The following is a 25438-nucleotide window of genomic DNA, read 5'->3' as shown; positions in this document are numbered from 1 at the left end:
CATATTAAGGGTTCATGATTCACTGTCTTATTTCGATGTACTACAAGGAAGAATGAACAGCTCTGGTATTCCTTACCCAAAGAAATATTTGTCAGATCATTTGATATTAATTCTTATTGGCCATAACGCTTCACATCATAACTATGTACAAGGCACATTTACTGCATATTGATGCTGCTGTAAAGTGAATCAGTTGCTCTGGATAGATTAAGAGGATCAGGGATCAATTGTGAATGTGAAAGATCTCTGTTGAAATACAACTTTTGGTCCTAGTCATAATTACTGGTGCTATTAGGAAACAAACTTACCACCACGAACCACTTTATCTAAAGAGGTAAATCTCTGGCAGAAACAGACATCCACACCAGAGAGAACAGTATTCTAGTGAATGGTACAAATGACCTAAAACTGGTTCCACGTATTAATTGGTCATACTTGCCTTAGGCATGGGTTTATGATGACAATTGAAAGTCATCTATACTATGGTAACTTTCTGGTTCTAGTGACAGAATGACAATTTTAATCAAATGCCCCAGTTTTTAGGACCTTGGGCTCCTTTCTGAGACTAGAAGTGAAGAAGATAGATATATCCTTGCTAAGATCCACGGTAAAGTTGTATAAGATGCCAGTGTCATATTCAGAGGTTTCAGAAGCTGGTGTACTTCAAAAGATCTAGTTATATTTGTAATTCTTTGTGTTCGAATCTGGCTTTCTGTAAAAGATTCATTTTTCATTTCTTCATATTTTTATAGTGAAAAATTATTATTTTATTTTGAAGTATCTAAAGTGTGAATACAAAATTTCTGCATGGTAGAGGAGAATGAAGAGAACTTATTCAATGTCTAATTCCATAAATAGAAAATCTGTCATGAGAACATTCATGAAGATGATGATGTTTTTCCTCTTTCTTTTCAGGAATATTGTTTCACAACATATCTGCAAAATAAATATTGCGGAGGAAAGAAAGATCAGTAAATCTAAAAAAGAAATTAAATAAAATCAATTGAATTGTAAACAAAGTAACTTTTATTCATGTAAAAATACCAATATTCATATTACTGTAATTTACAGAGCCATATGTTGGCCCTGGTCAGCTAGGATACATCTCACGAGGGGCTGTACATACTCGAGACTTAGGCATTCAGGGAATCGAATTCCATCGTGAACTTCCAATTCTTCCCCGTGATCCCCCCAATGTTCCTCGGAAGAAACCCAGATTTAGTGTTGCTGATATAGCCAGGGAAGTTGCAGGTGTGTGCCAGAGTTGGTATAGATTGTTTGAGAAAATTTAGTTATGCTTTTTTTCTTTATGTTTTTGTAGACTTGAAAGCATTGGCATGTTACTTCGCAGATAAATGTGTCTTGTAACTTCAGGTTGAATGAAATGCACCCTCTTCCTCTCCTGTTTATGAAATGGATTACAAATTAAAATTTTCATTAGATATTCTTTGTTACTCTTCTTTTGGGTCATTTTTTTGCCTTTGGGTCTTTTGATATTTTAAACTTACAGTCATTTATTACCTACTGTGAAATATTTTTAATTGCTATACAAAATACAGTTTAGTATTAAATGTTTTTATTATCATTTTCTCTATAAAAGACAACACATTGTAACCTTAATATTTTACATATGGTTGTAGGTAAGTAGACTGTTTTAGATTGACAAAGACCACTAATGTTCACTAAGTGTTAGCTATGCACATGATTGGAGAAACCTTTTAATGTGGTTCCTTTATCTAACCATTTTACTTCTGAACCTTGCAATGAAGAATGCTAAGGATCTAACTTTAGTTGGATTACTAGTTTATTTCATTACAAACCATCAATCATATAGATATGCATATAGAATAGTATTATAGTAGTACCTCGAGATATGAAATTAATCCATTCCGAGGCGCCCTTCGTATCATGAGGTTTTCGTATCTTGGACCACATTTTACATGTAAAATGGCTAATCCGTTCCAAGCCCTCCAAAAACACCCCAGTAAATTTCATAATAAAGCTAAATTGACCTATAAACAATGAAATACTACAACAATTTGGACCATTCAATACCTAAATTAATAACAAAAATGCAAAATAACCTGTAAATAAAGTGTATTAGTGTACATGGTATACAAGAAATACTGTACGTAAAATGTGGAAGCTTACCTTTCGAGTGAGGCGATCTCCAAAAGTGGCGACAGAGGAGGAGGACAAATGGCAGATACGTATACTTAACTTTACGAAACACATAAAAAAATGTCAGAAAAACAAACTAAACTTGACAAAACACATTAACAAAACTGTAACACTTAACTTTACAAAAAACTTAAAATGAAATTTATTTTGTCTTTTTTTATTTTTACAATTCTTTTTACTTTATACTTTACTTAATTTCAATTTCTTCACCACCGAATGGATGCCAGTCCGTTTACGGAATTTTTCGAACCACCCATGAGAAGCCTTGAACTCTTGGGTTGCCGTTGATGTCCTCTCTCTGCCGTCGTCTTCGGCTTGAGCAATCAAATTGCCGAAAATAGCACTGGCCTTCTGGCAGATTGCCGTCTCGGTTATCGTATCGCCATCGATTTCTTTGTCCTCAATCCATACAAGAAGCAGCCTTTCCATTTCATTATGCACATGGCTCCTCTTGTTGGACAAAGTAGTCACGCCCTTGGAAGGTGTAGCTGCTTTGATGGCTTCCTTCTGCTTAAGGATGGTGCCTATCGTCGACGGATTTCGGCCGTATTCCTTAGCGATCACACTCAACCGCAAGCCAGCGTCATACTTTTTTATTATCTCCATTTTTGTCTCCATAGAAAGCATTCTCTTCTTTCTGTGAACTTCAGCAACTTTCTTGGAACCCATGACTATACTGTACGTAATTAGTAATGTAGTATGTATACTAATTAGATTGTCACACAACACGATAAAGTAGCACAACGAAATCACTAATGAATTTACATTACTAAACAAAATCGTTGGACCAAACGAATGCTGCGTGCGTACGATAAAGATTCTGGTACGAAGTGGCCGAGTTAGGCACGCCGCCACGTATGTATAAGATGCATGATGGGAGGGATGCTGTCCAATAGGAGAGAAGGATCTCATGGCGGTGGCTAGCATCAGGAACCAATGTGAGAGCAGGAGGATGGTGGCGAGTCTACTAGAACTAAGATGGCGGCGCGCGGTGCGAGTTTGAAAATTGTTATCAAGCGAATCTCGGACTTTCAGAAACCTTTCGTATCTTGAAAACTTTTTGTATGTAGAGCCATTAAATTTTTCGCATTGGCTTTCGTATCTCGAGTTTTTCGTAAGTTGAGCCTTTCGTATCTCGAGGTACTACTGTATTTGCCATAGATTCACGAATCTTTTATCTAACAGAAGAAGTAGGTCTTACCATTCATGTGGTCTATGGATCAACAGCTGTATCTCAGCCAATAGCCTCAGTTGTTCATGTAGTGCTATAAACAGCTCATGTGCTTGTTTTTTTAGGTGTTTGCTTTTAGATTCTTAGTGCTTTTGAATAGTATATTTCTCTATAATCATAGTTATCATCATACTTTTATTCATTTTAAGCTTTCAGTAATTGATAAAGAGGTGATGCAAGCAATTATGTGTAGTAAATACATAAGTGTACTACAGTTTACATGGTACAGTTTATTTCCAACAAAAACATACTGTGACTGTTAAGATAGTTGCTTCAGTTACATTGCCCAGCATTTTTGACATTTTATTATTCACCACTTCTCACCCCTATTCCTGTTGGGGCTGAACTTGAACTTGAAGGGCACTGGGAGTGTCTATGTTCATCCCATGTTCATCCCAGTGATCTCAAAACCTATGGAGTTGACACTAATATATATATTGTTTGTATTTTATTTTTTACCCCTTCTGGCCCCCCTTCCTATTGGGGCTGAACTTGGACTTGAAGGGTATTGGGAGTGTCACTATTCATCTCAGTGACCTCAGAAACTATGGATTAGATAGTATGATTTGTGGTTTTCAAATTACTTTTATGTCACCCACTTCTCACCCCTTATCACCCCCTTCCTATCAGGGGTGAACTCTAACTTATTGGCTTCGGAACTGTCACTGTGTTCATCTCAGCAACCTTGAAAACTATAGATTAGACACTAAGTAATATCTGTTGTTTTATGTTTATTTTACATGTCACCTGATTTGGCCTCAAGAGTGTCACTATTCTTCTCAGCAACCTTGACAACTATGGAGTAGACTTTAATATCTCTTGTTACTTTTATATGTCACCCCCTTCCCACCCCTTTTCATCCCCCTCACTATTGGGGCTGAACTTGGACTTGAAGGGCATTGGGAGTGTCACTATTCATCTCAGTGACCTCAAAATCTATTGGTTAGACACTAATGTCTGTCTTTAAGGTTATTTTTATGTCAACACTTTTCACGCCCCCTCCTTATTGGGGCTGAAGTTGGACTTGAAGGGGATCAGGAGTATCACTGTTCATCTCAGCAACCTCAAAAACTATGGATTAGACACTAATATCTGTCATTTTCTATTATTTTTATATATCATCCCCATTTCACCCCGCTTTCTATCAGGGCTAAACTTGGACTTAAAGGGCATGGGAAGTATCACTATTTATCTCACAGGCCTTGAAAACTATGGATCTGTCATTTTTGGTTACTTTTACATGTCACCTGCCTTCCCATTCACTTTTCACCCCCCCCCCCCCCACACCTTCCCTCACCTTTCACCCCCCTCCCTATTGGGGCTGAATTTGGACTTGAAGGCCATTGGGAATGTCACTGTTCATCTCAGCAACATCAAAAACTATGGATTAGACACAAGACACTATTATCTGTCATTTTCTGTTATTTTTGTCACATCCTTCCCACCACCTCCTCACCCTGCTTTCTGTTAAGGCTAAACTTGGACTTGAAGGGCATAAAAAGTGTCACTATTCATCTCACTGGCCTTGAGAACTGTGTATTAGACACTAATATCTGTCATTTCTGGTTACTTTTACATGTTACCCCCTCCCCACCCCTTTTCATCTCCTTCATATTGGGGCTGAACTTGGAATTGAAGGGCATTGGGAGTGTCACAATTCATCTTAGCGACCTCAAAAACCATGGATTAGACATTAATAAATGTCATTTTCGTTCGTTTGTATTTTCACCCCTTTCCCACCCCCTCCCCACACCACTGCCTTTGGTGCCAGTGATGTCTTACCCCCACAGTATTCTTTCCTCGACACTAAGTTATATGTGTACCAAGTTTGGTTAAAATTGTTCAATCCGTTTAAAAGCATATTTGCACCCACACTCACATACCTCCATTTTTATATTCAGTGCCCACCCCCCAAAAGTGTTTCACATTCTGCGGTCCACTTTGTCGCGGATTTTTCTGGCACACATTATTCACTTTTCCACGGGGTACTTTCTTTAATTTGCAGATTTTTCTTGGGCAGTATCTAAAAAATTATCACTAATTTGCTTTTTTTTCAATAGAGCCACACTAATTAATGTATTTTTTCATTAAACTATACTAATTACTCATTATATGACATCCCATGCTCTTTTGATAAGCATTCCTAATTTCAAACAACATTAAGGGTAAACCAATAGCCCATTATTTTTGTGACTCAGAACAGTACTTGTAAACATACTTTCAATATCTGGTGGAACCTTTCCAAGGCTCCTTGAGTCTCTGGGTGATAAGCAGTTGAAAACTGTTGTTTCACTCCTAACAAATTCATCACATTCTGAAACAATTTTTACGTAAAGTTTGTTCTTCTATCACTTGGTACAATTTCTGGTATTCCAAACCGTGAGAAAAACTCCCCTAACTTTTCAGAAATTATCCTGGCAGATATGATCCTAACAGGGATCACCTTAGGATATCTTGTTACAGGACACATGAATGTCCAACCACGTCTATAATCACCTTACTAAAGGGTTCTCCTCTAACTTCTATAGGTTTCTGAATGGTTTAATTCGGTTTTCCAGCAATCTGGCAGGTGTGACACTCTCGACAGAACCTTCTAACATCTTTGTGAAGTCCAGGCCAGAAAAAATATTTCATGATCTTCTCCATTTGTCCAGACTCGTGAGCTACTGCTACCACTTATTTCCACAATGGATATGAAATAAAAATTTGATGATATTCGTCCCATTCAGTATCTCCTGGTAAATCTGCAGGTATATGCTTCCTCATCAGCAAACCTTCCTTCAGATAATAACAGGTAGGAGTTTGTTGCATCTCTTCTTGATCAACAACTCTAGAGAACAAATCAGCTAATGATGTATCCTCCCTCTTCAATTCCATTAGTTTCTCTCTTGTCACTTGACCAACTTCAAGGGTTTAACTCTCAATATCTGCTAACTCGGCTACTGTAGTTTCACTACTGTCTAAAGGAACACTCTTAACTACTATGTCTCTCGTCAAGAACAACAGGTTCTTCTTCTTCTTCTTCTTGGGAAATCTCTTCTTGTCAGCACTGAGGGAAACATCACTTCCCTGGAACAACTCTTCTAAGCTTAAAAGATCCTTCACTTGATCTTTCTTGGGTGTGTAAATCCTCAGTCTCTTCACTTACAGGTGTAGTCTTCTTCATACTCCAACTAGTTAAACAATTAGGAAACAGGAGGGGTGGGGGTGGTATTCTTCTCTAAATCTACCTTAGGACTAATCCTCAACGGTTTATCTCTCACTATAGGACAAGGAACAAATGGCACACTACCAACTTCATTAACCAACAGAACATGTTCACCTTCCACAGCCAGTGAGTCCTTCACAGCAAAATCGACATTCCCTGTCACCAATTCACGGCAGGCATAAGTAGCATATAGGAGTTGACTCTTCTCTTCCTATACCCTTCAAAATAACAGAATTGCGTGTGAAATTCTTCTCCAACTGAGGGTGAGGACCACGTACTACCACACTATGGTTGCTCTCTGTACGTAATGCCTTGACTGGTACCGGCACACTCCTTCCTTGAGTTGTCAGGGTACCCTCATAGATATATGGCTTAAAAGCATCCAAACTGCTCAGCCACTCACTGCTTGAAGTTACATTTCTATTGGTTGCTAAACACTCACCTTGTTTAGATTCAATCTTCTCTGTGGTCTGGTTCTTCCCCACACTGCTCGTAGTCTGTTTCACCAGGTCACCTTTTACCACTTGACTTACTGGCTTTGGCTGCTGATGTATTTGATAATACTCCTGACTGTAGTGTCTTGCTCTTCCACACTTGAAGCAGGCATTAGGCTTCTGAAACGGTCTTGAAAATTTGGATGAGGTTTTCACATTGGATTGCCTTGCGTTGTCTTGGTGTTATCACTTGTACGATTCCCATTATTAAATTTGTTCCTGAAATTTGGATGAGACTTGAAACCTGTGCACTGTTGATTCTGGTACTTGACATAGTTCCTTTTGCTACTGATTATATTATCTTCACTTAGTGTAGCAGCTTGTCAAGTTTCTTAAGCTCTCTCTCTCTTAAATAGGCTCTCATGTGTTCAGGAATTCTTCTTAGATATTGTTCAAGAACAACTAATTCCTCCAATCTTCCATTATTTTAACTTTAGCAGCCTCTAACCATCGTTTAAAACATCTTTTACTTCATAAATGTAATCCAAGAAAGTTTCCTTATCTTTTCTTAAAGATGTGAACCTTTCATTGTAATACTCTGGGGCCATCTGGTAAACTTGCAACACATTGTTTGAGTACTTTGTAATCTTTACACAGCTGATAGGCTAAATAAGCACTTCTCCCTTTACCAATCAAGAAAGTTTTAACAAGATTGACCATATATCTTCTGGCCATCCCATACCTGAAGCCACTTTCTCAAAGTGGTCAAAGAACTCATCTGGAGCTTCTTCAGTAAACTTAGGGATTAACTTCTGCACTCTTACTACATCAAATACAGGGTCTTGGTTACCTTGGGTAGGGTTAGACAGTGTTACAGGTAATGTAGATCTAGCTCTTATCAATTTCATCTCCTTTCAAAATCTTCTCTTCCTGTTTCCTTGCTCTTTCTCTTTCCTCTCTTATCCTTTCTCTTAGCTCTTTTACTCTTTCTCTTTCTTCTTCTGCTACATTTTCCTCTTCTCTTTTTCTTCTTTCTCTTTTCTCTCTGTCTTCTCTTTCTCTTTCAGCCTGCATTTTCAATTTAATCAAACTTTCTTCTGCAGCTATGCGTGGAAGCTCTAGCTCTGCATCACTTTCTCTTTCTTTTCTTCTTGTTTATTATAAGATCAGCCAGTGCTACATTCAACAATTCTTGAGCTATTTCTCTCATCTTCAGTTATTCTACCAGAATCTATTAATGCTTTCATAGCAATGTATCTTATTTATGCCTTTACCATACTACTAGACTAATACCACCACATGCTACTGCTAAAACACTCCACTGTGCCTTAGTCAGAGCGGATTTAGATAACTCTTGGATGGAAGGAGCTGCTGAAACTTCTGAACATCGAACAGAGCCATTTTCTCTAAGTTACTCAACTAATAATTCAATGCAGTAAAATGCAAAAATCAATTATATGGGCACTCTCCTAACAAAATATATCCCTAACAACACCAGTATAAACCATAAGCTAAAGTGATATTTGTGTGATCTGTTATCCCTGGTCTATGGTCACCAATTAAATCTGTGATGAAGCCCCCAAATATCTGGTTACTACACTTACCAATCAAAAAATAAGGTACCTCATAACAGCTAGACACCTGAACCTTCATCACAGATAAAATACGACTGATTACTCTAAAGGCAACAGCTAGCCCTTAAAAACTTATTAATCATGCAAGAAATCCAATTAAGTTCGTTAAATTAATTAAAGGGCATGACTCCAGCAACCACTTTAAAAGTCTTAAGTATTTCCCTGGTTCTAACTCACTTCAATAAAATTGAAGGAAAACAGCACAAATACAAAAATTTTATTTTTAAATTCAAAATATATATGTGAAATTCACAATCTCAGGGAAATTTACAGTTACTTGAAAACAATACAAATTTTAATTAACTCTTGAATTAATTATCAAGCAAAATTGAATAAAAATTAATTTATTAAGAAAATTAATTAATAAATTAAATTATTCAATCAAAATTCAAACTGTTAAGCAATAATTAATATTTGAAAAGAAATCTTAAGTAAATGCAAATTAATTCACAGTTGTTAAATTAAATCAAGTATGCAACACTAAATCATTAAGAAACGCTCAAGTTTAATCAAACAAAATGTGAATGCAAAAATATATTATAAACACACAATGCGTAAAATACCAAAACGTAAAACACTAAGAAAACATTAATCACAAGAAACATAAAATTAACACTTCAAAAGAATCAAACACAGAGCACAAAAAAAAATTCAATTTGTTAAAAAAAATGAGGTAGTTTTACCCAACCACTGTAAATATTTTGTAAGTGCACATAAAACTTGTAATAACACATCACCTGGTACCAGTTTTTCCTTTTTTTTTTCTTTTTGCAGCTTCCAAATTCAATATATACTCTTTCACAGGGGCTGTTACAAAATCATGTTTACACTGTCTGTTCAAATTCCTTAAATATGCTATCAAGAAATGAAATAAATCTAAAAGTTACATGTGACCATGAACGTACAAAACCTTTACGTTAATGTAAAAATAAAAATTTCCCTCGGTCAGGAAGAGAGACTAGAGACTTCAAAATGTTTTGGGGCCCAAACGCTGCTGTAATCTTAATAATTTTCTTTCAAAACGGGAAAGAGAGAAAAAGTGGGATTTCCATTATAAGTAATCTTATTATTACACGGTTTCAGAACATAAAATTCTCTAACATGAAGGATATGATAGTGAAATATAGTTGCAAGCATAATATCGTCACTTCCGTGACAATGACGTCACAGCAGTTGCGAACGAGATATTATTTAACTTCACAATTAAATTACTTACAAGATAATAAATTCTCTTTTGACAAATCAAGAGAGATAAGAGTTAATTTATAAGTAATATTTAACATTTTTGCGACCAAAGGTAATCACTTTCCCTCTGTTCTCTACGTTCTTTCTTAACTGTAAATTATGCTTTTACAAATTCCGAACATCCATTATTTAAACATATTAACTCTAAGTTAACTTATGAAATCTGAACACATATTACAGACACTTTACAACATTTCATACAGTTACTGAGGGGAAGTTATGCTATGCAAAGGCAACAGCACAAGTGTATATAAACGGGTCTCGCCTAAGTATAGGAAGGCGACCCGACCCGTTGAATGTTGTAGCTTGCGACCGTCATACGCAAGTATGGTGTTTCTACTTCCCATTTCGTCAGAGTGACTTCGATGCAGAGATGTCTTAAGTTCCCATTAGTATCTTCCTTAAGTGTAGAGGCGACGACTCAAACTCTGAGTTAACAAACTTTAACAATTTATTAACCCTCTTACGCCGGAGCGGTAAAAAAAAATTGTCTCCCGTGTGCTGGAGGGGTTTCGGAGTGAGCGCGGAAGCGGAAAAAATATTTTTTTCAAAAAATCACAGCGCGCTTAGTTTTCAAGGTTAATAGTTCATTTTTGGCTCCTTTTTTTGTCATTGCCTGAAGTATGCAACCATCAGAAATGAAAAAAATTATCATTATCATATATAAATAATGCGATATATGATAGCGCAAAAACTAAATTTCATATATAATTATATTCAAATCGCGCTGTGCGCAAAACGGTTAAAGGTAACAAGTTACTTTTTTTTCGTTGTAATGTACACTAAATTGCAATCATTTTGGTATATAACACATTGTAAAACGATAAAAGCGACACAGAGAAAATATTATCACAAAATAATGCATGAATTCGTAACGCGCGGACGTAAACAAATATTTTTTTCAAAAATTCACCATAAATCTAAATATTGTCCTAGAGACTTCCAATTTCTTTCAAAATGAAGACAAATGATTGAATATTACTATACTGTAAGAGTATTAGCTTACAATTGCAGTTTTCGACCATATCTGACGAGTTAAAGTTGACCGAATGTCGAATTTTTATATATATATATATTTTTATATGCAATTATTTCGGAAATAAGAAAGGCTACAACCTTCAAATATTTTTCGTTTTATTCTACATGAAATTGAGCACATTTTCATATATAAAACTCTATGAAATGCCTAATATGAAACAGAGCAAATTTTCCGAGAATGGGACGTACATATTTCGGAGATTTGTGGCAGAGAATCCGCGCGCGGAGGGAAGGAAAGATTTTTTTAAAAATTCACCATAAATCTAAATATTTTGCTAGAGACTTCAAATTTGTTTCAAGATGAAGATAAATGACTGAATATTACTAGACTGTAAGAGTTTTAGCTTACAATTGCGTTTTTTCGACCATTTCGGTAGAGTCAAAGTTGACCGAACGTGGTTTTTTTTTCTATTTATCGTGATTTATATGCAAATATTTCAAAAATGAGAAAAAGCTTACACCTTTCAATTATTTATTGTTGTATTCTACATGAAATTGAGCACATTTTCATATATAAAACTTTATGTAACGGCAAATTTAAAATGGTGCAAACATTACCACAATCGCACGTAGGATTTTTTCGGAAGAGTTACCGCGTGGACGTAAAGAAAATGTTATTTTTTTCATAAATTCACCATAAATCGAAATATTGTGCTAGAGACTTCCAATTTGCTGCAAAATGAAGGTAAATGCTTGAATATTACTAGAATATAAGAGTTTTAGCTTACAATTGCGTTTTTCGACCATTTCGGTAGAGTCAAAGTTGACCAAAGGTTGAAATTTTCGCAATTATCATTTTTTATATGAAAATATTTCAAAACTGATAAAAGCTTCAACCATGGGTTGTTTTTAGTTGTATTGTGCATGAAATTGCGCACATTTCCATATATAAAACTTTGTAACGGCTAATTTTAAAATGGTGCAAACATTACCACAATCGCATGTACATATGATTTTTTTCGGAAGAGTTAGCGAGCTGACGTAAGGAAAAAGTTTTTTCATAAATTCACCGTAAATCGAAATATTGTGCTAGAGACTTCCAATTTGTTGCAAAATTAAGGTAAATGATTGAATATTACTAGAATATAAGCGTATTAGCTTACAATTGCGTTTTTCGACCATTTCAGTAGTCAAAGTTGACCAAAGGTTGAAATTTTGGCAATTATCGTTATTTATATGAAAATATTTCAAAACTGATAAAAGCTACAATCATGAGTATTTTATTGTTGTATTCTACATAAAAATGCGCACATTTTCATATATAATACTTCATGTAACGGCTAATTTAAAACAGTGCAAAAATTATGTCAAAGTGACGAAATAATTTTTGAGATGTGTCACTGATACTTTTTAGTGCGATAAGAAAGAAATTCGCGCCTGCGCGCCTGCTTATCGTTTGTAAACAAAACAACGCCTTGATCCGTGAACTCCCAGCATCCCCCAAGGGCGTGATTCAAAAGTTTTAGGCTGGTAGGCCTATAAGTATTTTTCCGCGAATTTTAAAAAAACTTTTGTAAGTCAACGTAAAATACGTCCAGTCGGCACACGGGAGACAAAAAATGTTGACGTAAAATACGTCCAGTCGGCGTAAGAGGGTTAAGAACTACATCTCTGGAGTAGAGGAAGAGTTAGTTTGAGATAACTGCTCTTGATGAGGAGAAGTAGAGATCTAAAGTTACAAAGTCTTTCACAAGATAGCAGAACAAAGCTATCTCAGCATACATAACATACAGACAGGCAAACATGTGACTAGGAAGTCACGTGTTACCTCTGCAGGTGATAGGTCACCAGCTTCTCATAGGAAGGCGCTGTGACCTATTTTGCCAGATAATGGTAATGATTGCACAGGCAAATGCAAACCAGGCCGCTGCAAGCATAGCACGTCAGCGTCTAGCTTACGTCCTGTTTTGAATACCTATCACACTCCTATCTCGCCAGTGACCCTTTGGGTCATGGGGGTATTTTCATATATATCTATATATATATATATAATGTAATTTATTACATATATATATATATATATATGTATATATATATATATATATATATATATATATATATATATATATAATTACTTTCTAATTGGCACTTGAGAACAGCTAAACTTTTATCAGAAGTCTTCTTAGGCATACCAGGGCACTTTTTTTGAGATAAAATGTCATGGTTGCCACTTTCATTAAATCTGGCAACCCAGCTTTGAACTGAACGCCTGCTCCCACCCAGCTGATCTAATATCTGCTTTGTTTTAAGGCCAGGTGACATCAATGCATATATCTGAGCTATTATCTGGTTACTTAAATTACCGCCGTGGCCCATATTAAGGTAATGGGGCTAAAAAGTAATATGTGGTAGGTAAAATTGCATTGGGAGGGCTGGCCAAAAATTATATACACCCCCTTACTAAATCTCCAAACAAGTGACTGATAGCAATCTCCTTGTCAAGTGTCTAAGCTCCACCCCTTTCTCTACACACGGTAAGCAGCCTAATGCACTGACGAAATTTCTACATAACTTTTCCGTTCCTTCAAAATTCGATAAGATATTAGGCCGTTTAACGCTGTGCAGCCTAATATGTTGTCAATACTATATATATATAATATATATTATGTATTTATATATATATATATGATACTATATATATATATATATATATATATATATATATATATAACTATATATATATGTATAGTATACACACATATCCATTATATACACATTATACTTATATATAATATATATAATCTTATAATATATATATATATATATTATATATATTATTGATATGTATATATATATACTCACATATGTATGTCTTGTATGTATGTATGGATTCTGTATGTTGTGTATTAACTAAATATACTATAACCTTTATATTCTAATATATTATATATATATATATAATCTTATATATATATATAATTTAATATATATGTGTATGTATGTATGTATGTTATGTTGTTATGTATATAAATACCAAAATTTATATATTTCTGTGTCTGCCGGTGAAAAGTTCCTGTAGCTCACTTTTCTAAGTATAAATAGATCCTAAATATACCAGAGAAAAAAGCTAGCATGGTATGCTGAGGTTACTACCCTCGCGCGAGCAACCAAAGGGGGTCGGGTATAAAGTACAAGGCGAGTGGAAGGCACTATTCACGGGTCTTCTGCCAATTAGGAGATTCCTTTCCATAACCCCTCTCACGGCAAGAGCCGTTGCAACGGTTACTCCTCCTTCCTCGCTCCCGACTCGCGCGCCATCTACATTCCTGTTTTTAGCTCTGAGACAAAGTGCACGCATTTTTCTAAGCTCTCAAGATTTGCTCTACAATTAACGATGTCGGCTGCAGAACTTCCTCCTTCTTCTAAGTTGAGTATTCTGATTTGTGTTTTCGTAACGTATATAGTTGCTGGGCCTCCCAAATTGGCATTTGGCCCCTTAGAAATGTATTTGGGGGCCGTCGGCGTGTCCGCCATTTCGGGAGCATCATCAGAACACGTGTAGTTTTGGTACACATTATTTCCCTTTTAATTTTAACTTAGATCAAAAAATTTTATGCATACAGTCATCAGACGTATCTTATATTACATGCTTAATGATTATCCGAGTTAGAATTGGTTCGGAGAGAGGCCTAACGTGCTCATGATGTCCTCTGGGGTTTAAAGAAAGGTTGATTAGTTTATATTCTAGTCCCCCCTCCCCCAGCTTCTCAAGAGCGTGTTAGTGCCTATCTCAGCGTAATATTAGCATATTGTACATGTAAAATCGTTAGGCTACTAATAGCCTATCGTATTTATCCTGGGGGAGGAGAGAGAGAGAGGTTTCTTTCTCCCTCCCCCGGTGTGAGATGTGCATGAGTTATTGTTTAGACGAACCAAATAGATGTTGAGTTATACAAGTTGTTTTCATATCACTGAAGAGGTTGGAAGAGTTGCTTCTCCCCCCCCCCGCTTAACCGACCAAGCCTAAGCTAGACTTGGAAGGTAGGCTAAGTGTCCCTAACCCTGTACCCTTTATGCCTCTCCCCCTGCTGGCGCTACGGGGCTAGAGGGGAGGATATCAAGGATAGAGAGCCTCTCTCTCTCTTTTCACATTGTTGGACCTATCCTCCCTGCCGATCTGAATAGAAAAAATTCGAATTTAGTAGGTTTGGTTCAGGGCTACTGTCCACATCGTAATGTCTTAGAGGAGATTTGGCCTAACTGTCCGGTTCTGTAGTGATCTCAGAAGGTTAAACTAGATCTATACTGGGTATTCTCATTAACCATAGATTCCTTTACAACTCTTACATGATGCCTCATTATTAATTATACATATTATTATTATTATATATTGTCTATTGTATTGCTGTACTTTGGTCTGGTTTGTTTTCGTCTTGGCCTAGCCTCCTTTAGTACAACCTTTAGTAGTAGGCTATGTCCTCCCGGTCAAGAGCGATCACCGATCGGTTGCTGTACCAACCATGACAGGCCACAGGCCCAGTTGGACTACCACCCATGTAGTAGTAGGCTACACAACCTCTAATAGGCGTCCATCTCTGATTGGGTTGGTGGCCAGACGATCACAACCGGCCGTCCCATATACCACCCCCCCCTCCCCCCCTTCCCCCACGTCCTGGCTCGGCTCTGCCGGACGCTTATAACTCGCGGTGCTAGTAGTCTTATCGATGAACGACCACTCAAGTTTTCACTTAAGTGGGAAAGAAAGGGGTGGGAGCAGTGGGGTTATGGGTATTATATGTTATCCCTTATGTCTCTGAGTGAATAGCTCCACTGGCCTTACAACGGTCTAGTACCACACCAGCCGGCGGACATCGCTCCGGATTGTACATATACAACTCCGCCGCTCGGTGGTCTCTCTCTACAGTTGTCCGCCCCCTGCTACGGACTCGGGCTAGGAGTTACGCTCCCCCCGATAGAGGTAGGCAGGTTCAGATAGAGGAATTGCCTTCCCCTGATCCGCTGCTTTGGTCCGTTCCGCCGGCATTGCTTAGGACAATGAGAGACGAGACGTTGAGTAGGTTTAGCTTTGGGGACTGTACTATAGACATCTCCGGACCTTTACGGGTACCGACGGAGAGTGACTCACCCTCACATCTGCTACCGGAGTGTTGCACTAAGCTTGCCGTAGCTCAGTTCCCATTCTTGTGGCGCTCCCCACTCCGGTGGGAACAGTAGATGGGTCAGGTATGCGTCTACGTTAATATGTAGCCTTCTGATTCTGCCAACCATAATAGAGGTGAGGTCCTTCCTCTTCTCCGGTCCGGTGGATATCAGATCCCACATACCAGACATACATCTACCCCCCAGGAACAGAATCGGGAGCAGGCATTAATTCATTCAGTGAGTTGAAATTGTTAGTGAGTAAGTCTTGAACCAATATCTAGGTTAAGGTGCATGCTCTCGCCAGAGTTAGCTCTGGCTCCCCTTGAGGCTGAAACTCATTTGAGATTTCAACTTACAGAAGGTACGTTGCTAAATGCAAGGGTGCTCCGCCTCCCTCGGCGAAACCTACGGGCATGTGGTGTGTCGCTCTCATGTGAATTGCGCAGTGCAATTCGGCCACTACATGGTCTGGCACCCGGAGGCGTGCACCATCTGCTACGAGATGGTTTCCCTTCTCACGGATGCTACATCATTGATATGAAAATTTTATTATAATAAACTGAAAAGTTTTACAGATATTATTCCCCGAGTGGAAGGTTAATTCGATCCCCTCTCTGACACTGCCAATGACGTCCGCCATGACGCCAGGGTGGCTTTGAGAGGTTGGGTCTCTGGATTTGGGAGACATGCGCCGGCAGGACAGCCGTACGTACTGTATTCAAGACTGGGCTCCCCTCTGTTCAAGGGGTCCACAGCGTTGACGTCTGTTCCGGCGCAGGCTGCCGCCCCCATAATAGAAGCCATCCGTGCGGAGACGACGCCCCTTCTGGAGGAGCAGGAGGACTTAATGACAGGAGAGGTGGCAGCCATCAGCATCCACACGGAACCCATGGCCATTGAGGAGGAGGTAGGTGGGGAGGTAATTGAGGCAGGGAGTCTCCTGAGTCCTACTCCTTCTTCTTCTTCCTCTTCTTTCCTGGGGAAGGATCGCTCTCGGTCGTTCCCAAGATCAAATCAGTAAAACCGAAATCCCTTCCAAAGGGATCAAAACCAGCTCTGTCAGCGGCGACTGTGTCATTGCCGGCCCCTCGGCCGTCGACTTCGTCTGCTAAGTCGCCTGCTGCCAAGGATTCTCTCCCCCCTAAGGGGTCGAGAGCCAAGTCCGCCAGATCCAAGGCGACGGAGTCTGGATTAGACCATGAGACCCTCGCTAACCTTCTAATGTCGAAGGTTAGGGAAGCAGTTGATGAGAGGTTTGAGTCGTTACGACTCGCCTCGGGCTCTTGACACCTCCAGCCAGGCAATAACATCTCTGGCTGAGAGGATCAGGCCCCTGGAAGACATGATGACCGGATTTCTCCACTCCGGATCCCCGGTGCTGGCTATGTCAGTGCCGGATGCGTCAAAGCTACCACCATTTGATAAGAACAACCCGTGGCGGTTAGCTTTACATGCCCCATTTTTGGATGGGAAGCTAACAATTGAAGGGTGCGGAACCTGTCCGTTGGAGGACTTTGAGCTCTTCCTGGTGGGTCGCCAATTTCCTTTTCCTGAATTTGTCAGACTAGCGGAACACACGCTAGTTAGAGTAGACAAGGTCCCGAAGGAGACAGTGATCTTCCCTATGGACCAAGCCCAAGCTGTTTGGGTGCGCACCCTCTCCGACTGGGACTGCGTTAACACTAAGATGACGCCACACAAGGGTACCTACACCATGTTTGTGACCCCAGACAATGTTCCGTCGCCCTGTACAGACAAGGTAGCAGAACTAACCATACAAGCAGTAGCAGAGGACAAACCCCTACGAGTACTAAAAGAGACAGAGGCTACCTCTTCTCTTCCCCGCAAGTATGGGGTTCTGGAACGAAGCTCCGGCCACGTTTACAGCAGGTAAACTTGACCCGGACTGCGCTTCCACTCTACTCTCCAAGAGGCTGCCTAAAATTCTGGACCATTTAATCAAGGCGGAATTTGAAGCAAGGTGAAGACTAGGAAGATCTATCAACTCCGTCACTACGGCGGAGTTGGTAGCTACCACATACCGTGACGAACAGGTGTTCCTCAATTTGTGGAGAAAACCTGTTCTTGGAAGACGAGGTTAATAGCGTCTCTCGAGAGGCAGCCAACCAGAGCCTCCGGGTCCGGTGGGGACTCACCTTCAAACGGAAGTTTGAGACCCCCGGACACCAAACCAGACCCAAGAAGTGGCCAAGGAGATTCAATCCTTACCAGGCCTCCCGTTCTCAAACAGTTGTACAAGCGGTTCCGGTTTCACAAGTCGGTAAGCCTTCGACATCTAAGGCTCAGCCGCAGCAGCAGTTTGTCTTACTGCAAACTCCGCCAGCCCAACAGCCTTCAACCTCCGCAGCTATAATGACCTCCCCAGCCTTTAACCCCGCCTATGAAGCAAGGGATCTATTTCGCAGCTACAACAGGCATGCGGGAAGTAGCAGGGCAGAGGTGGCTCCCGGCTATGAGGCGGACCAAGGGGTAGAGGCTTCCGAGGAGGTAGAGGTAACAGTCCTGCAACCAATCAGTGAGAGCCCGCAGGTAGGAGGGAGATAATATCTCTTTTGGGACCATTGGATCTTCAGTCCATGGGCCCACAGTGTGGTCTCAAAAGGTCTGGAGTGGAAATGGGAGAAAGGGCCCCCTCCGCCAATAAAATTTTATCAGATACCAACGGCAGACCTTGTAGACTATACCAAAGATCTCTTACAGAAGGAGGCCATAAAAAGAGTGAAACGACTAAAGTTTCAAGGACGTCTGTTCAGTGTCCCAAAGAAGGACTCAGACAAAAGAAGAGTGATTCTGGACTTGTCCCGTCTCAACTCATACATTCGTTGCGGTAAGTTCCGCATGATAACAGTCTCGCAGGTGCGGACCTTACTTCCCCGTGGGGCCGTCACCACCTCTATAGATCTTACAGACGCTTACTATCATGTTCCAATAGCAAGGAACTTCTCTCCGTACCTAGGCTTCAGGCTAGGAAAGAAAGCTTACTCATTCAGGGTCATGCCGTTCGGGCTCAGCATCACGCCCAGGATATTCACCAAACTAGGAGAGACGATAGTTCAAGAACTAAGAACGCAATGGGTTATGTTAGTAGCCTATCTAGACAACTGGCTCATTTGGGCAGCCAGCGTCGAAGAGTGCCGCAAATCAACAGCCAAAGTGATAAAATTCTTGGAATTTCTGGGCTTCCAGATAAACAAGGAAAAATCTCGGCTGGTTCCGGCTTCCCGCTTCCAATGGCTGGGGATCCAATGGGACCTAATAAGACACAAGCTATCTCTTCCACCCAAGAAGGCCAAGGAGATAGCAGCGGCTACCAAACAGTTCCTCAAGAACAAAAAGGCGTCTCGGCGTACCCAAGAGAGAATCCTAGGTTCGCTACAGTTCGCGTCAGTAACAGACGTCCTGTTAAAAGCCAGATTGAAGGATATCAATCGAGTCTGGAGAAAGAGAGCCAACATCAACCTCAGGGACAAGATTTCAATAATTCCACCTATTCTAACAAAGAGGCTTTGTCCATGGACGAAACACTGGAATCTGGCCAAGTCAGTACCACTGCAATTCCCTCCGCCGTCTCTAACCATCCACACGGATGCATCACTGAGCGGCTGGGGAGGATATGCACATTACAAGAAAGTACAGGGAACATGGTCGGATATGTTCCGCCAGCTCCACATCAATGTTCTAGAAGCCATGGCAGTTTTCCTGACCTTAAAACGACTAACTCCGGCCAGGAACAGTCATGTGAGGGTAGTCTCGGACAGCCTAGTGGTGGTACATTGCATAAACAGAGGAGGTGCCAGGTCAAGCAAACTAAATCACGTGTTAATTGCGATATTTTCATTGGCAGCGAGAAATCATTGGCACCTGTCAGCAACTCACCTGGCAGGAGTCAAGAATGTTATCGCAGACGCACTTTCCAGGACAACTCCGCTAGAATCGGAGTGGTCTCTGGACAGGAAGTCATTCCGGTGGATTTGCAATCAAATCCCGGACCTTCAAGTAAACCTATTCGCCACAGAATCCAACCACAAACTACCTTGTTACGTGGCACCCAACCTGGAGCCTCTAGCTTACGCCACAGATGCGATATCCATAGATTGGAACAATTGGCAGAAGATTTCCCTATTTCCACCGGTGAATCTTCTGATGAAGGTCCTGCACAAGCTAAGATCTTTCATAGGACAAGTAGCGTTAGTGGCACCCAACTGGCCAAAGAGCAACTGGTTTCCGCTTCTAGAACTGAAGCTCCGACCCAAACGGATCCCTCGTCCAGAACTGACTCAGACAGTACAAACTCAGACTGTGTCAGCTTCCTCAAGAATTCTGAGTGTCCTAACTTTATGGACTTCATGAAGTTTGCAGCCCAAAAGGACACTAGTATCGATCCACTAAACATTTTATTCATAGAATCAGATAAAAGATAATCAACGCTCAGGCAATATGATTCAGCAGTCAAGAAGTTGGCCAAATTTCTAAAAGACTCAGTTGCTCATAAAATGACCACGAATCTGGCAATTTCGTTCTTTAGAACTATTTGAGAAAGGCCTAGCCGCTAGTACCATTACGACAATCAAGTCAGCCTTGAGGAAGATTTTTCAGGTTGGCTTTAATATTAACTTGTCAGATGCATACTTCTCCATTCCACGAGCATGTGCCCGCCTGAGACCAATGGACCGCCCTCATACGGTCTCTTGGTTTTTGAATGACGTACTCAAATTAGCCTCAGACACTGACAATGAGTCATGCTCTTACATAACCCTGCTTAGGAAAACTTTATTCCTAATAGTGCCAGAATATCTGAACTCTCGGCTCTCTCTAGGAATCCAGACCATATAGAATTCCTCCTGTCGGGGGAAGTATTACTATCCCCAGATCGGAGGTTCTTGGCTAAAAATGAGGACCCATAAAACAGATGGGCTCCATAGAAAATCGTTCTTTTGACGCAGGACACTGTGCCCTGTCACTACCCTTAAATCCTTCTTGGCCAGAACATCCGAAAAATCTTCAGGCCCCCTTTTCATTAGAGAGAAAGGTGGTACGATTTCTCTTAAAGGTATTAGACAACAAATACTCTACTTTATTAAACAGGCCAACCCAGATTCAGTCCCACACGTCCATGATATCCAAGCAGTGGCTACCTCCATTAACTACTTTCACAGCATGAATTTTGAGGACCTGAAGAAATATACGGGTTGGAAATCTCCAGCAGTTTTTAAACGCCACTATCTCAAAAACCTAAAGGCCCTTAAATTTCCAGCAGTTGCTGCAGGGAGCATAGTCTCCCCTGAATGATGAATCTTGTCTAAATCCTTTCCATTCCCTTAATACTCTCTCCTTCCTACCTGCCTCGCTCGTATTCCCTACCAAACCTCTCTCCCCCAGGTCGTGATGGTTTGGTTGTCATCCTGCCACTGGAACATGTATATAGTGTTGAGACCATATTTGTTTTATGGATCTATCTGTACATACCCTGTATATTACTTCAGATACCATGCTAAATTGTATTATATTATTTTATTATTACTAGTACTAAGCCATAGTTTAAGTCCTAGTATAATTAGTAAGTAAGTAAATTCCTACCTCATTATGGTGCATTCAGGGGACCGGCCGGAACCCTTATATATGGGGGCATATGGCGAAAAATGCAGTCATGAAAAAATTCATGGAGCTTCATATGGCAATTGAGAATATGTATACGAAATATTTCGTCAAAATTCATCTTACTTTCGTAGTTACAGGGTAATTAGTTAACATAACTCAATAAGCCTAAAACATTGATCCGTACAAGAAAATGCAATATTTCTTCTATTATTGTAATTTTTGATAATTATTGTCAAAGAAATTGGGAGAAATGGCATCTGTAGACATTCCCCGAGTCGAGAAGGGAGACTTCAGTCAGCTACCAAGTCCAACCATGACTCAGTGCGATCACAAACTTCAAGTAGTTTACACGTTCGATTTCACCTTTGACATTTGCTTGCTTTTACGTATGTTTATGTATGTTTCGGCAAGAATTTCGTCGTGCCAATGAGGAAAAGACAAGGAAAACATCTCGCTAACATACAGATGAAGAAAAATCGCTCAAGTATTATTACAGAATATCATAATATACGCGTAGTTAGTGAAGAGAGAGGGGAGGGTTGCGTAGTAGCGCCCCCGTCTTGCCTGACAGCACACGTCACACTGTGCCCAAGGCTACGATCTTTGAGCAAAGAGATCTTCATTTATGATAAATGATAAATAACATAGTTTTGGATTTTTAATACCCAAAATGGAATATGAAATTCATAATAATCATGATTTATTAAATTGTCTTTGTAAAAAGAGAGTACACCTTTGAGTTTCTAAAAAGAGAGTACACCTTTGAGTTTCACCTCTGACATTCTCTTGCATTTATGTTTGTTTATCTTTGTTTCGGCAAGAATTTCATCATGCCAAAGAGGAAAATACAAGGAAAACATCTCGCTAACATGCAGAAGAAGAAAATTCGCTTTAGTAAGCCGAGTTATTGAAGGGGAGAGAGAGAATTGCGTAGGAAGGAGTGCCCATCTTGCCTCAAGCAGTGCCCCAGGCTACGATATATGAGCAAAGGGATCATCATTTATGATTAAATTATGATAAATAAAATAGTTTTGGTTTATTAACCCTTAAACGCCGAATGGACGTATTAAACGTCAAGTCAAAATGTCCCCCGTATGCCGAATGGACGTACCATACGTTGACTCAAAAAGTTTTTTTTTTGTTAAATTCGCGGAAAAATCTTATAGGCCTACCAGCCGAAAACTTTTGAATCACGCGCCTTGGGGATGCTGGGAGTTCATGGGATCAAGGCTTTGTTTTGTTTACAATCGTTACGCAGGCGCGCAAGCGCGAATTTCTTTCTTATGCACTTAAAAGTTATAGGGACACATCTCAAAAAATTATTTCGTCACTTTGACATAATTTTTGTACAGTTTTAAATTATCCATTACATGAAGTATTATATATGAAAATGTGCGCAATTTCATTTAGAATACAACTAAAAAATACTCATGATTGTAGCTTTTATCAGTTTTGAAATATTTTCATATAAATAACGATAAGTGCCAAAATTTCAACCTTCGGTCAACTTTGACTCTACCGAAATGGTCGAAAAACGCAATTGTAAGCTAAAACGCTTATATTGTAGTAATATTCAACTATTTACCTTAATTTTGCAACAAATTGGAAGTCTCTAGCACAATATTTCGATATGGTGAATTTATGGAAAAAAACTTTTCCTTACGTCCGCGCGGTAACTCTTCCGAAAAAGTCATACATTGCGATTGTGGTAATGTTGCAACCATTTTAAAATAGCCGTACATAAAGTTTTATATATGGAAATGTGCGCAATTTCATGCACAATACAAACTAAAAACAACCCATGGTTGTAGCTTTTATCAGTTTTGAAATATTTTCATATACAAAATGATAAGTGACAAATTTTCAACCTTCAGTCAATTTTGACTCTACCGAAATGGTCGAAAAACGCAATTGTAAGGCAAAAATCTTATATTTTAGTAATATTCAATCATTTACCTTCATTTTGTAACAAATTGGAAGTCTCTAGCACAATATTTCGATTTATGGTGAATTTATGAAAAAAAATAACATTTTTTTTACGTACACGCGGTAACTCTTCCGAAAAAATCATACGTGCGATTGTGGTAATGTTTGCACCATTTTAAATTAGCCGTTACATAAAGTTTTATATATGAAAATGTGTGCAATTTCATGTAGAATACAACTAAAAATAATTGAAGGTTGTAGCTTTTCTCATTTTCGAAATATTTGCATATAAATCACGATAAATAGAAAAAAACCATTTTTATTGTAGTGTCTTACCGAACAATTATAGAGCCGTGATTTCCACGAGCGGCAGGATACTAAATTCAAATTTAGCGCGTCGGCGTCGCCAACACTGGTGGTGATGACGTCATCTCCCTCCACTCGTGTGAGAACCAGGTACAACTGCCCAGGTGAATCCAATTCTTTTCCTGCCGGCGTCCGGTGAACATCGGTGGTCGGTGCGGTTGGATGACTTTGCTTCGCTTTTTTTTCTTGTGGAATTGATCTTCGGAATTGGTGAAAGTACTCTTTTTGGCGTTGTGTTATTTTGCTTTTTATTAGGCGTTGCCATGTCGGATTCTAGTCCGTCGGGAGTTAGGTTTTGCATCTCAGGATGTAAAACTAGATTATCCAAGTTGAGAATATGATTCTCACACTAAAGTGTTAAGTGTAGGGGACAGGTTTGTTCAGCAGATCGAACATGGTAACGAGTGGAGTGATTGGACTGATTCTCAATGGAAGTTTTTAGTTCATACTCGGAGAAATTAGCTAAAGACAGAATTAGAAAAAGCAGCGCTTAGGGAAAGTAGACTTAGCTCTGCTTCGTCTTGCGATGCTTCTGTTCCTTCTGTTTCTCCTCAAATTGTTATGTCTCCTTTAACTACACCTCCTATTCCTCCTACTAATCCCACTTCTCCGGCTTCCCGTGTAATTTCTTCCGACACCATTGCCAGTCTGGAATCGAGGTTAGATCAGAAATTTTCGGTACTAGCGAATACGGTTTTGCAAACTTGGTAATTCAGTTAAGACGTTTTTGGAGAAAGCGGCTTCAGGTAAGAGTGTAGTTGAGGGTGCGTCTGTCTGTCCTGACACGTCTCCTAGACAAAGGTCACTGTCCAGCTCCCCCGCACCGGGGAGAAGACATACCGGAAGTCCAAGGGAGTCGATCGGGATTTGCTCACAGACAGGCGCCTCTCTTGTTGAGCCTGTTGCGCCTCAACAGGGCTCGGTTAAGCGTTGGAAAGGTGTTGCGGTCAGGCGCCTTTCGAATGATTCAAGCGATTCGTCTCCGGTCGCGCGGCGCTCTTGGCGAGATTCGCCCGTTTCGCGTCCCTTAAAGAGGCGTTCAGGCGCCGATTCTTCGCCTCCTTCCAGTCACAGCGGTATAAGGAGCCTGAGAGTAGGGTTTGCTCCGCGGCCGTTAGCGGCTCGTTCGTCGCCTCAATCTGTGCCTTTTTCGGCTCCATCTACTAGTAGAGATTGGGTTTTAGCGCTGTAGCTAGCAGTTCTAAGGGTGTTTCTTTAGGCGCTTTTTCGTCTGTTACGCCTGATGCGCCTGTTTCGCCTCGAATTTCGGCGGCTCAGAAGCGAGCGCAAGTAGTTTTGTTCCGCCTTCCTGCTGAACATTTATTTAGGCTCTTCCAAGCCTACGTTAACTGTTTTTGATTCGTCTCTTGGCGCCTTTGCGCAAGCAGTTAGAGATGTTAACCAACTGGATGAATGAGTCCAAGGGTGGTTCGAAACCTTCAGATCCGGTTGT

General features: G+C 39.9%; 1 protein-coding gene across 1 annotated transcript in view; it reads left to right on the top strand.

Annotated features, from left to right (window-relative positions):
- Positions 1–25438, top strand: part of LOC135225786 (uncharacterized) — a gene marked incomplete in the record, with an annotated part of 392131 nt that overhangs the window by 226345 nt on the left and 140348 nt on the right. The window contains 1 exon segment of the mRNA XM_064265264.1: positions 1072–1251. Within this exon segment, the coding sequence (XP_064121334.1) occupies positions 1072–1251 (180 nt within the window).

The sequence above is a fragment of the Macrobrachium nipponense genome, chromosome 13 (genome assembly GCF_015104395.2).
Source record: "Macrobrachium nipponense isolate FS-2020 chromosome 13, ASM1510439v2, whole genome shotgun sequence".
In the NCBI taxonomy this organism is placed as follows: Eukaryota; Metazoa; Arthropoda; class Malacostraca; order Decapoda; family Palaemonidae; genus Macrobrachium; species Macrobrachium nipponense.
The sequence above is the reverse complement of the archived record's forward strand: the minus strand, read 5'-3'. Positions and strand labels throughout refer to the sequence as shown.